The following is a 14,364-nucleotide window of genomic DNA, read 5'->3' as shown; positions in this document are numbered from 1 at the left end:
AACTGGAATTGTATTCAATTATTTGTATGTGTGTATAGATAAATATTCAATGGCTCATTATACTCAAATCAGGACTGTGATGATTTGTGTGTGTGGAAAAGTACTCAATTGAAGTAAATCTGCCTTTATGACTCCTTTCAGGACAGTGAAGAAAATTTTTGACTAGCCCTGAGTCATGGCCAATAAAAGACCAAGAATCTAGGTATACTTGATGCATTCTGTGCTATTTGTCTAGGACCTAGTTTGTTTTTGCTAAGTATTAGACTAGAAAGAAGGTAGCTAATTGACACCACCTACTGCCCACTTGAAGACAAGAAAAAGTGGAATTCATCATCACATTCAGTAATGTGATTTGAAATATCAAATTAAATACCCTGACAATTAAGCCATGTCATATGGGGCTCTAACTCTTCACTACAGCGAGTGCTAAGATGATCACTAAAAATTAGAATTTTGACTGATGTTCCAATATTCAAAATACAGACTAGTTATCTTTCAAACAGGCCATAAGATATTGAGCCAGATTCTGCATAAGTTCATTTAACTGTAATGCTCTGTAGAGTAAGCACAAAATGGTTATTTTATGAAATACTAAAGTAACACTGGTAGAAATTATTTGTCACTAGGGAAAATTACATCATCTTTTAGCAGGCAATTATTAAAGAGCCTTTGCTTATCTCACCTTGACTTTGTTTTCAAGGCTTAATCAAATTAATGTATGCCAAATTGTTTTACGTGGTATGACATTTCTATCAGTGAACTTTGGTTAAGAAAGATGATAAACAATCGCTTGCTCAGTTCGACAGGAAACTTGGTTGTAAGTTTTATTTTATGAAATTTTCTAAACAGAGCCTCTGACCTGCATTTAAGTACAAGTCTTACTATGTCATAAAACTAATGAGATAAAACACTTGATGTTTATTAATAACATACTTTTTACCTAACAATATATGTTTAATACAAATGTTATAAAATTAATGTTATACTTTACCAGCTCTGCACATTCTTTCGATCAGTACAGTGATAATGTTACCACTTATACCACACAAAACAAAAAAACTCCATTCTGATTACTTTTTATTGTACTTTAAGGAGTTTCATTAACTTACTTTCAGTTATCAATTTTAAAGGAATATTGAAAAATACTTTGATACTTAGGTAAAGTAGATCTAGACTTGGGTTGAGCCCGTTAATACTAAAACTTTTGTTTCTTGGCTCTAGCACCCCTTCAAAGTTTTTCTCGCCAGATTTGAAGAAATTAGTTGAATGTTTAATTTTGAATCATGTAGTTAATTTCAAAATAAACAAATTGGCTACCCTGTCTGGTTGTTAGCTGTCCAAGGTTTTACATGTCTGTGTACTGAGAAAGGGGGGAGGGCTATATGGAAACTTGATGCAAAAATTAATTAACCTCTTGTTTTTTGTAATCATTACACTTACCAAATAATATCTATTTCTTTACCATCACAACATTAATTAATAATTGTTAATCAGACTTCTGGTAACATAGTACACAGCTTTGGGGCATGCAGAAAAACTGAATACTGTATTTTTTTCCTTCATAAAAACACAGAAACTACTGTCACACAGAAATTTAATTATACTGGGCAGAGGCAGCCTTTCTGAACTAAACCACTAGAGACATCTAAAAATAATCAGTTTTCTAAGTCAATTCAAGCTGGTTTATTTTACTAGAAAATCATAAGTTGTTAACTTAGGACTCGCAGCCTATCATGGTCTAATCTATATAAATCAACTTTTTATCTAATTTTGTTACAAATGTTGAACATCTATTAAAAAAAAATTATGTAATGAGAACTCTAATTCAGGGAATTGGTAACAAGACCTACATTTCTGACAATGAGAGATTGTTTGATGTATACTTTAAGCTAGTTAATGCAGGGATAAAGAGAAAAGACAAGTACCTTTCTGTTTGCAATAGTTAATTTTAACCCTCGTGTATACCTTCAATGTAATGCTGTATTGTGTTGAAAAGTTGTGGTCATATTTCTCAACCCTAACTAAAATTTTTGTGTGAAGTATTCAAATGGATAGATTTAAACTTTTTCTCAATATCACAAAGGTTTTACACTGAAACAATTCTCACACAATATCTATCACTTTTCAATACAATTAATTTCTTTCTAGATGTTAGATTTTAACTCGTTCAATTTCAACATATTAAGCATCAAAAAACTGGCACCGTGTAAACATGCAACTATCTACTAATGAAGACGAGTACATGGGTGGCAAAAATGCACATAAAATGTTTATTCATTCTCAATGCTTAAATTGGCCTGACACTAATTTCTAAAGTTTAAGAATTGTGTCAGTATAGGCAAAGGAGTGATTTGTTAAATATTAATTTTAAACTAAAGAAATGGAAGACAGCATGCAGAGATTCTTCCAATGATACATGCAGGTTGTCTACAAGAACAGATTAACCACCAATGCTTGCAAGACTAAATCTGAAAATTTATATCAAATATGTGAGACATAGTATTTAATTGCATGTATATTTTACAAATATCACATGATACATTTTTATTTTATGGTTTTACACCTACGTCTCGCAAAGCTTACAGAACCTTGTATGTGTCACATGAAACATACAGATGAAGGTAGGTAGACACAAAAGATCTGAGGTAAAAAGAAAGCAGAGGTAACACGTACTAAAAATTGTGATGATATGCTGTACACAATTCATCTTGATTTACAAAGTTTATGAATGAAGGTAAAATATTACAACCAATGTAGGTGAACTCTAATAAACTTCACCAGACAACGACTCAAAACATTGATACAAATACATTTATGTACATGGTATAGAATGATTATAATTCTGATTTGAACAAACCTAGCTTTTGCACAAACTTACTGAACAGCAGTAACATCTTTAACTCCAAGAGTCATTTTGAAATCCAGCTGTGTCAGTACTTGCATGCTCGCTCTGCATGATCTCATTCTAAATATCACCCCATTAAGTAATTCATATGAAGTACATGATCTTGAAAATAATTTATCATCATTAGGCTAGAGAGATGAACAGATATCCATCCAGATGTAGTGATGTAAATTGGAGCCAAGCACCATTACTGGAGGTCACATTTTACAGAAGCTAGAAGAGACCCTTCTTCTTTTCTTTCTTTTTCTCTTTTCCATCTAAATGTCTGTTGAAAAAAAAAGTAAAACAATCACAGATTTTTTTGGAAACTATGCTACTTTAACTCCATGAAAATGCACTGGTATTTTTGTCTAATTTTATTTTAATATAAAATTTTCATCACTGAAATTTGCCATGTTTGTATAAGAGGGCTCATACTTTGTTTCAAAAAGACCAATAGCATATAATTTTTTTTTACACTTTCTTCACCTATTCAACAGATTTTAACATCAGTTCAATTTTTGTTACTTGAGAGTTTGTTTGTTTTTTGGAATTTTGCACAAAGCTACTCGAGGGCTATCTGTACTAGCCGTCCCTAATTTAGCAGTGTAAGACTCTTGGGCTACTCTTTTACCAACGAATAGTGAGGTTGACTGTCACGTTATAATGCTCCCACAGCTGAACAGGCGAGCAGGTTTGGTGCAACGGTGATTCGAACCCAATCACCCGCGACCCTCAGCCTCAGATTACGAAGCGCACGCCTTAACGCGCTAGGCCATGCCAGGCCCCGTTACTTGAGAGAGGTACCTGAAATTTTGTTGGTAATAGAATAATACTTTATTAAGGTTAACCAAACTGGACTATATTTTCAATCATGTAATACCTTTATGACCATACTCTTCTTAATATCCATGACAAAAAACTTTGTGCAAGAAGTCTCTACAAAGGTTATTCAAACCATAAACTCAAAGTCACACTTCCCTCATACCTGGACCTCAAAGACCACATATGAGGTGCAGTAGTTTTGTATCTGTCATAAACAGATACTGATTTTGAGATATGGTTCTTAGCCTTTACTAAACCTAAGTGTGTTTGTTTATCATTATGGTAATAATACAAAGTGTGCCACTAATTACATTTTATTTTTCATCTAGTTCAGTGTTTTTCTTTTATAACAATGGTACCACAGAGCCTGTTAGTACTGTACATATTCTGTAACCTCAGAGGAAACTGACATCTTTTCTTTAGGTTGTTATCCTTCAGTTCCAGATCATTTAACAATCTTGCAAATCTTTTGAACTCTTACTTAATTCACATATTACAAAACCAAGATTATGGTACACTTTGTTCAGATGTTTACATAACAGAAGCAGGATTTATAGAAGTATCTAAACAAAATAATACAGGGTGTTCAGAAAGTCACTGTGCACTTATATTAACAGACATGTTTCAATATAGAATACAGGAGGTAAATATGAATAACAATTATAAACAATGTTGAAAGTGACCCCCATTGGTATCAATACAGGCTTGGATCCTTCTTATTTTGTTTCTAAACACCACTGTCAGTTACTGGCTTGAAATAGACTGAATGAATGCTGTTATTGCTGCTTTTAAAACTGCACAGTGACTTTCTGAACACCCTCTACAATAAGACATCTAAAATTAGGCATACACCGTATACTGCAAATTAAGAAGGTACTATCAGTAAATGAATAATAATAGATGGGATGCTTTACTTACTAGAAAATCATTATCTTCAAATGTATTCAAAACCTCACTTTTTATCCATATGCTATTACTATGATTTATCTTCTAATATTCCTCTTTGATTGTTTTTTTTTTTAATAAGAAGATACCAGCTGAAAGAGATATATTAGTCTGTTTATTACATCTAAACAAAAAATAACATATATATACCACCATCTGTGTTATTACACTATTACCATTCTCTTGCAAATGTACTATTTTAATACCAGCAATATAATTTTCCACATTCCAGTGCCTGTTTACAACATGGTAAACCAGAGATTTTTATAAAAGTAACTTATTTCATTTAATGTGTACATATTTCCAGAAATAAAGTTACGTATGGTGTATTTCTCCCATCACAGCATGTAGCAATTGTTAGAAAGTTGGATAATGTTGGTGATACTTGGAGAGATCTTGTTTTAAATAATTCACAAAATTTAAATCTTTAATCACTAAAAGCATCTTTCATTTTACAATTAAAATACAAACATTTGGAAGCTTCCTAGAATGGTAGAAGGTAAATAAATTACTTTATTCCGATTGTTCCCGCCTCTGTTGAACATTGCTTTTTCACATGCTGTTAATGTTTTCATGTTTAAGCTAGTATATCAGTAAACTGGTTAACCTCAACTTCTCTGATTAAATCAATATTAACAAATGAATAGTGTCTATCAACCTGAATTTGATATAGTGGCATGGCACACTTACTCTTTAGAGTTAGTGTCTAGAGCCAGCTTTCGGAGAGTCTCGTCTATATCTTTGTTGGCTAACTCAAACGCAGTTCTTTCTTTTTCAAATTCCTTTCGTTTCTGATAGAGTTCCTGTTTTTGCTGCTCTAGTGTTTTTTTCATCTGTTCACTCCTACGATTAAGCTGTGGTAGAGAATGTACATAAATAGAGTAATTAAAAGCGACACGTTTTAAATATTTTTACTCATCTATTGACAAAATGATCTATACCAACTAACATTTAAAAAGGAAACGTGACAAACAACCATTCATGGGTAACTTTTTGTTATAGCAAACCTGCGATGTATGGTTAAACTATTAAAAAGGTCTGATATAACACTTGTAATTAACTATGAATCACTACTGATCTTATAGATTTTGACTTACATCTGCTTCCGAGTCTTTCAGTTTATTCATTTTTTCTTTAACTTTCATATCAAAGACTTGTTCCATCTCTCTTTCCATTCTCTTCATCTTTGTCTCGTGATCTTTTTTCTCCTCTTCCATCTGGGCTAGTGGGTTCCTGTTTCAGTAAATGATGAGATTTTTATGAAACTTTAAGAAGAACTGTTTTTGGCCAACTGAAACCTTCACAATACTTTTTAGATAACAGACTAATAAATCAAGTGTACTTGATTTTCAGAAGATAATGTGGAACATTAAAAAACATTTACATGTTATAAGAAGTAGGTTACTTTAGAAACGATACATTTGTTTCTTTGTATTAATATTTTATGCTGTATTTCCAAACTAAAGACAGGAAATGTAGCAAGACTTGTAACATACCTTTCAAAACAATATGTAAATGAAAATGTAATAAACAAAAATCAACATGCAGTTAATTTACTATACAAAAAGAGGTGATAAAAAAAAATTACAGATTTAACAGCATTCAAAAAAATGTTGAGGCTACACTTAACTGGACAATTGCTTCTAAGAATCTGAAAGTTAGCATCTGAAACCTGTCAAACAGGTTCATAAGTTAGAAAACATTTTCTTCATAAAAGCTTTTTGTCTCTTAACAAAATGATAGCACACACATGGAGATAACAAAAAAGAACTTACCAGGACACCATACAGGTGTTTGATATCCATTGTTGGCAATAACTAGCAACGATCAGTACAAATAACAAAAGTTGAACTTTACAACATGTTTGAACTACTTGTCAGGTGTACATGCCAATAACAGGACTGTTAGTATAATGCTCAGCTGTGTTGCTCAAAGAAATTAGTTGAAAACCAGTAAAAGTAAAGAAAAAAACCACTGTCTTTAAATGTGGCTCAGATTTGGATTTTTAAAGTTAATTTATTGAGAGAAGAAAACCTGAATGACAGTTTTTAACAACTATAATGTGAGAGATAGAACTTTAATAAATTTTGGTTTTGCATAAATACAATACCTTATTTTTATGCATATAACATTATTTGGGGTATTTAAAACTTACACAGAAAACAACAACACAATTAAGATGTTTATCTTAATGATTATATGTAGAATAATGTCCCTGTTACTCCCTAACCAGTTACATCTAACAAGACAGAGCTGTGAAAGTAAGACAACTCTAAGGTTAAACTTGACTACGGTCTGTTGCTTGCTTTCTCTTCTTACTTAAATGGTATGAAAAATTTAAACACTTGACATGTATCTGCTTGAAAACAACATTGCAATGATATAAAATGTCCAATAAGTCTGTTAACAACAGTCAGCCAGTTTTGAATCTTTGAGAGATATTAAGAGAAATTAGAAAATAAATAACTCTTGACTGGAGTTATGCCTAAAACTCACGAAAGTTGCAACACTTGCAAGTTGAAGAAATATAACGTGTTCCTTAACATTTACCAAATAAAAAAAAAGATCCATCAAATGATAGAAAAGGGAAACTACTACAACCATTATTTTGTGACTAAAGATTAAATACTGATGTTAATAGCACCTGGTTACCTAGTGACAGTAAAATCTAGAAGCCAACTCAAAAGCTTGAGTCTTTTTGGAAAGAGAATACTCTTTATGCCTTTCCTAAAGAGTCATTTTGAATACATTGGTTTGTTTTTTGTGTCTTCTTATAATTTTTAATAGGGTGAAGATTTGAAGTTGTGTAAGATATGCAGCCAGATGTTTCATGCCACAGACAATGAATGTGAATCTTAGGGTTCATGGTTTCCATCCTCTTGCTGCAAAACAGTTGTGTTCTTTGAAACACTTCAATTATAGAATTAAGAATTGGCAGCCTTCCCTCTAGTGTCTCAGGTCAAAATTAAAAAAAGCTAGTGTAAAAAGCCCTTGTGTAAACAGGCAAATTCTTAACTACTATGCAGTCTCATAAGTATACAAGGTAATTTATATATAAATTTATAAAAAGATGGTTTTAATAACATATCAGAAAAGATATTTTTCTTCAACTTCCATGCAAGTCAAACTAGGCTGAGTAAGTAAACTAATCTTACACTGTTGAGTACTAGTACGTATATTTCAATATTTACCTTGAAATAACATCATTAAAACATAATACATTAAATTTGTCTGTCACTCATTTTCACCATATGCATGCTAACTGTACATAAATCTTCTCATAAGAAAAACCAGGGTTTAACTACCTTGGTACAGTCAAATTATCTTTAAGTTAAGACGACTATCCAACGTTTAAAGTTACGAGAATCTCACATTTTTAGATTACTGCTTGTATCATAAACACCTTGTTATAGTAGCAGCTACTTTGGACATATTTTCATGCTAACAGTGGCACACAGATTTATAACTGTGTTAATTAATAAGATGTAATATTTGTCCAGGTGCAGCATGAACATCAAAAACTCACTTGTTGGCTACAGCACCTGGTTTACCATCAGCACCAACTCCTGCCAGTTTCATACATCGGTAATTTTCATAATGAACATTATTTGTTACGTCCCTCAGGTCTTGCATGTGAGTTCTACAAAAGGAATCAGTCTCATACAGTAGTGTTTGAACAAACTTTTTTCTATAGACAGAAATATAGAATTATATGCTACATTGATAAAAACAAATATCAGTCCTACATAAACAATTATTTGCTATCTTTAATTCCAATATCCACATAAACCTGTCCTGATATAGTATAAAAACGTTATTTTTTAGATTACAACAATAAACTCTTGTGATGCCATTAACTGACCAAGTACACTTATCTTGAGTATTGTGAACTTCTCCAATAATTTGTTTTCCTGTGTCAAACTCACCTTAACAACATGTTTCTGAGGGCAAGAAAATCACAATGCTCCATGTTTTCCACTACAAAAAATAAAAAATAAATGATAATCCTAAGAACCCATTAGTGAGAGCAGAGGAGAAAAGGTCACATCACCCAATATCAGGCTAGCTGAGATACAAGAAACACAGTAGTGGTGGAATAGGCCTGTGTGATCACTTTTATTGAACAATGATTATGGGGTAAATAACATTAAGCAGGCAAACTGTAATTTTTGTCAATTTTATTTAGGCCATTTACAAATCAGATTTTTATGGAACAAATTAATAACAAAACACTAGTTTTAATTTTAATGCCAGTTATAAATTTATTTATATCTATTATTAATTCTTGCTAGAAATAAAATAAGAACCTTATAATCCATGCACTTTTGAAAGTGCTTGGGTTGTAGAGCTTATATTTTCCTTCTGTCATGACTGCTTGAACCTAAATGTTTTTCTAACATTATGAATTAATTGTTAGTTCTATTCAAAAGAATTAACCAAACCAGCAATCTAACCTTGTTCCACAGCAGGTGAAGTAATCACAGCATCAATGAGAGAAAATTACATTAGTAATTCTACTGACCAATGAATGAAGGTTTGTGGGTTATAAAGTATGTTACTGATTACCAAAATATAGTTTAAGGGTTAATTTCATTTAACAACTAAACTAATTCCACACTTAAATTCTAAAATAAACATCTTACACTTTAACACATTTTAGCCTTGCAGAGTTTTTACACTATGAAACCAATAATCAACTTTTGAAACTAAAATACAGGAATACAAAATATGAAATAAAGTACACTGTACTTGATTTCTCAGTCTTCAAACCTCAATTACTCTAAAATAGAATACAAGAAAAAACACTCACCTTCTGCAATCCCCCAGGGATATCTTCGACCCCTAATTCTTTTACCGTTGCATTCTATTACCATGTTACTTCCTACTACAGCAAATGGTACTCGTTCCTAGAGACAGAATTTCTCATATATGAAGGTATGAGGAATGAAAAACTGATTATGTTTCATATTGTAGTACCTAAGGAAACAATGACAACTGCATGTCCGAGAATTCAAACTTTATGAGTGTATTATAAGATAAGCATTTTTGTGAAACTTTCTTTAATAACTGTAAGTAACCTATTTCAACGTAGTATTTGAAGTACATCTGAAATGAATGCTACAAGGGTAACTGAACAATTTCTAGGACTGTTTTAGATCTATGATATGTGACAAAAAAATTGAACTTATATACAAGAACACCATATTGGTGGTAAAGAAACTTTTAACAGCAAATTTAAAAGAAATACAACCTTTAAGTTAGAACAGTAGGCACTATTTGAAAGACTCAAACACCATAATGTATTATAGCTCATAAAAAGGTCACCTAAAGATCCAATTATGTAAACCACAAAACTATCTAGAGGTGAATTTTGTATTCTTAAAAGAAAATTTCAGTTCCTACTTAATTTTTCATAGAATAATACTTTTTTTCCCCATTTCTGAGAGTGGGCTGCCCCAAATGTAATTTACAATATAAGAGAGACTGCACCTAGATGTAAATTATAATACTGTAAAATATGCAAGGATTAACTCAAAATGTTAGTAGGGTATGCAATATTTTAATTATTTCTGAAATGTCATATGAAACGTATTAAGCTGTCATGACTTGAGTGGTCTTTTATCTAAAGACAAAATTAAAAAGTGTTTTTGACAAGTGACCCTTCTTTGATAGGAAATTAGACCTAACTTTTGGGCTATTTTGTAGATTGAAGTATTGTTACAAAAGTCCTTGATTAGATTACATGAGCAATTAATACCCTTTAATATACTAAAACCTCAAGTCATTTTTAATTATTTCTTTTGAGCATAATTTCTTAGTTAAAATCTTATATACTGTAATTACATAGCAGAAACAATAGAATTACAATGAACTGTCATAACTTATAGATTGTCAAGTTTCCAAGTTTTTAATAACTTGTGTTTCAACTAACCTTCATGGACTTCTGAAGTTTATTTTCCTCTTCTTCCTCACAATCTGGAAACTCATAGATTCGGATCTTATTTTGGACAATTTCATTAAGTACCTGAATACATCAAACATGAATTTGTTTACATAAGTTACCATACCAACTTTGTGTCTTGCATGTAGAAATATTAAGCAATTAAATATAAATATTTGAAAAAGAAAAGTTTATATACTTTTACTCTTGTATTAAAGACAGGCAGTCTAAAATAACAAATATATTATCATCATTGAGATACCAAGAACCATGTGAAATTTATAATAGTTATGTGACAGCTGTTTTTATCAGCTTGCTGAGAGTCCAACACCAGACAGAGCACAACTCTAACATAGGGTTTGTGAGCGTAATCAGAAACGTGTCTTTTCTATCTCACCACTCATAACTAACAGAATTTCATTATATAATAAAGTAATACAGAATCTGTAGTGATTTGAAATGTTTTCTTTATTTAAAATAATAATGAAATCCTGATTGTCATTCTAATTTCTAAAATGATTTTTGTAACTCACTACAATCTTATCAACTGAGTAAATAATGAAATGATATTACAGAAAAACGTAATTGAGGTTCCTTCTAAATAGGTAAATTTCATTAAAATTCCTGACTAAAGTGCCAATAATATATAATAAAGTGACTAGAATTTGATTGTAACATTTATTCACTTTTTCTTTTCTTCAGAGATTCACACAAACATGCACAAGGGCTACTTGTACCAGCCATCTGTAATTTAGAACATATAGACTAAATAGAAGGTAGCTAGTAAACAGCACCTACTACCAACTCTTTATAGCTACTGTAATTGGCCATTACTCTTATAAAACATATCTTCAAATTATTAAGCATCATTTTGTGACAATGGACCCTTAGGTTACATGCAAGACATACTAATCACTACACGATAACTTCTTGGCATTGGACTGAAAATCCAGTAATTCACCTCAGAAAATTTTAACTTCCAATCTGAAAGTTTAAAGAAACATTAATATAGTAGACATGAGTGTTACTGATTCTTTTTACATGATTCATTCTCACACACTCTTGTCAAAACAAACAATGTTATGTTCATACAAACTCAGCAATTTCCCCATTTGAAACCAACTAAACCAGTCCAGACAGGCTCCACCCTGTGGAAACTATACTTTCTAGTGACACAGTAAAATCAGTGTCCTTAGTTTATGAAAAATACTGAAGGATAATGCACAAGACTAAGAATCAGATATACTGTTTTATCGCTCATTGTTTTTCAAGATGTCACTTTCACATTAATTTCACTTCCTTTCATTCTTTAACTAAGTGATACTTCTGCACGTTAGGTTAAAGATACAAAGTCTATGAGCACATGACTAGAATACTTACTATCCTTTTAAACTGGTTACATTCTTCAGGGGTCATCGTATCAGCTTTAGCAATGAGGGGAACAACATTAACTTTTTCATGTAATCTCTTCATGAATTCTATATCTAAGGGCTTCAAACTATAAAAAATATAAAACAACCTTTTTTATTTACAGTACATATACTTTTTATTTCTTTGAAATCTATTTCAAACTTTTTTTATGTTATATATTTAGCTGTTAAAAAAATTAAAGAAACTGAATCATTTTCACTGCTGCATAATAATAAATTTGGTAAACCTTACCCATGCCCAGGACTGACGAAATAAAGACAACAGTGGACTCGTGAGTCTGTAATACTTGTACGATGAACTCGTGACTCTGCATTCAAAAAGTCTTCATATTTACTGTCTATGAAGTCTACAATAGGCTGCCAACTATGTAGAGAATAAATAAAATACCAGCTTAGAAGTAGAACCTGTTCTTCTACAGTCTTACTATTGACAGAACAGCCAGCTAAGAAACATTCCCGATTTACATGGTGCACCACTTTAACAATACATGTAAAACTTTGCACTGTTTTAAATATCAATCTTTACATGTTCTTTAACCCTTTTGGATACTATGTTACTATATACATACTTCATCTAAAAATTTCAGATCCATCAGAATATTACTTATCTCAACACAAATTATAAAAAACCTATAACTCAAGCTCTTTCAAAAGGTGGACCTTCCTTCTTCAGTTTGCCAATAGTTTATAATATAAAAAAACCAAAACAAACCTCAATTTCTTGCATTAGAAGCACCAATAACAATAGGAGCACATTATTAGAACTTCTGAAACATATCCTTGAAAACATCTTAGGACTCGTGAATATCACTAAAATGTTCTGTCGATAGTATCAACAAATAAAATTCCCACTGTTATCAGCTGAACAATCCTTCACTGGAAGAATAAGAACAGAAAAAAAAACTGATAACATTCCTTCTAAAAAAAATAACCTGTTTCCAACCAATAACACCAATTCAAAAAGTGCTTCTAATAACATTATTTTGAATTCTCTTTCATAAATAAACCACCATAACATCAAGCACTCTACAAAATGCTATCAAAATCCCTCTATCTCACAATGAACAGTTTGAAAACGTTTCATCAGCTGACACATAATCCTTCTTAAACTAACAAATCCAATGAAAATAACAGAGACCTTATAAAACTTACAGATAATGATAAACACTTCCAAAAAATCTCTAACATTATTAATTTTTCAGATAAAACTCTCTCTGAAGCACAGTCCCCCCCGCTAGTACAGCGGTATGTCTCCGAATTTATAACGCTAAAATCAGGGGTTCGATTCCCCTCGGTGGGCTGAGCAGATAGCTTTTGTGGCTTTGCTAAAAGAAAAACACACACACTCTCTGAAGCAGAAGTTGGTAAAGGTCTCAACTTTTGCCCAAATAAAAGCTATTTTTATGAACCCAAACTTCTTTCTAACCTTGATGAATTTTTTGGAAAACTAAAACTTTGCTAATTTTTTTACAACAAACCCCACCTAACTGAAAATTAACATACACCAAACTCTGAAGAAAAGTCTTTGTGGACATCTCCACCAACCAGAAAACAACATTTAGAGAGTTATATTAAAGCAGTAGAAAATAATAATACAGACCTTAAAATCTTCCAAGTAATGTTCTAATAATATATTAACCAAAATGAAAAATTAAGAGTAAAAATATTCCATGTTTGCCCTTGAAGAAGAAAGGTCCACCTTTCAAAAGTGCTCATGTTATAGGGTTTTCATTGTTTTGTATCAAGATTTCTTTAACCTATCCATTTTGCTGACATCATGAATTTATTTAACATATATAAACTACTAAAACGTTTGACATTCGACTTCTTACCAGTCTCACTTTGCACATTACACTTACCATTCACTATTGTCCACTGCATCTCCAAAGCCTGGAGTGTCTACTATAGTAAGAGTTAGATTTACTCCATTTTCCTTCAAGAACACTTTGTTAGTTTCAACCTGTGATGATGAAAATGGTTTATCATCATAAATGTACTAACATTTTACAAGAAAAACCAGTTCACTTGTATTTCCCAATGACCCTCCCCATCTTTTGTTTAAATGTGGGTATGAACTTAAAATAAATAAAAAAAGCAACAATTCCCCCTGCAATAAAGTCATAATTGCAAACTTTCAACATTCCAAACACTTCTTATATTATGAATGATATAAATATATAAAATTCTACAGATTCTGCAATTTAAAACTACAGTTTTACTCTTTTCTTCCATCTATATACAAGAGAACAATACAGGTTTAGTTTGTCCCAATTTTGAGAAATATTTCATACAAGTAATGTCAAGAAGAAAAATATATTAAATACCAGCAAACTAATCTT

The 14,364-nt window shown here is 31.5% G+C and overlaps 1 protein-coding gene across 12 annotated transcripts in view; it reads right to left on the bottom strand.

Annotated features, from left to right (window-relative positions):
* Window positions 1-798: 798 nt before the first annotated feature.
* Window positions 799-14,364, bottom strand: part of LOC143233275 (septin-7-like) — a 75,857-nt gene continuing 62,291 nt past the window's right edge. For all 12 annotated transcript variants that reach the window (XM_076469369.1, XM_076469371.1, XM_076469375.1 and 9 more), the window contains 10 exons: window positions 13,885-13,985; window positions 12,258-12,389; window positions 11,976-12,093; window positions 10,587-10,679; window positions 9,465-9,561; window positions 8,581-8,632; window positions 8,181-8,294; window positions 5,752-5,887; window positions 5,345-5,508; window positions 799-3,170 (listed from right to left, as the gene is read on the bottom strand). In XM_076469369.1, coding sequence (XP_076325484.1) covers window positions 3,119-3,170; window positions 5,345-5,508; window positions 5,752-5,887; window positions 8,181-8,294; window positions 8,581-8,632; window positions 9,465-9,561; window positions 10,587-10,679; window positions 11,976-12,093; window positions 12,258-12,389; window positions 13,885-13,985 — 1,059 coding nt within the window. In that variant the 3' untranslated portion in view covers window positions 799-3,118. The remainder of the gene's footprint in view (window positions 3,171-5,344; window positions 5,509-5,751; window positions 5,888-8,180; window positions 8,295-8,580; window positions 8,633-9,464; window positions 9,562-10,586; window positions 10,680-11,975; window positions 12,094-12,257; window positions 12,390-13,884; window positions 13,986-14,364) is intronic.

Source organism: Tachypleus tridentatus, chromosome 12 (assembly GCF_004210375.1).
Source record: "Tachypleus tridentatus isolate NWPU-2018 chromosome 12, ASM421037v1, whole genome shotgun sequence".
Lineage (NCBI taxonomy): Eukaryota > Metazoa > Arthropoda > Merostomata > Xiphosura > Limulidae > Tachypleus > Tachypleus tridentatus.
The sequence above is the reverse complement of the archived record's forward strand: the minus strand, read 5'-3'. Positions and strand labels throughout refer to the sequence as shown.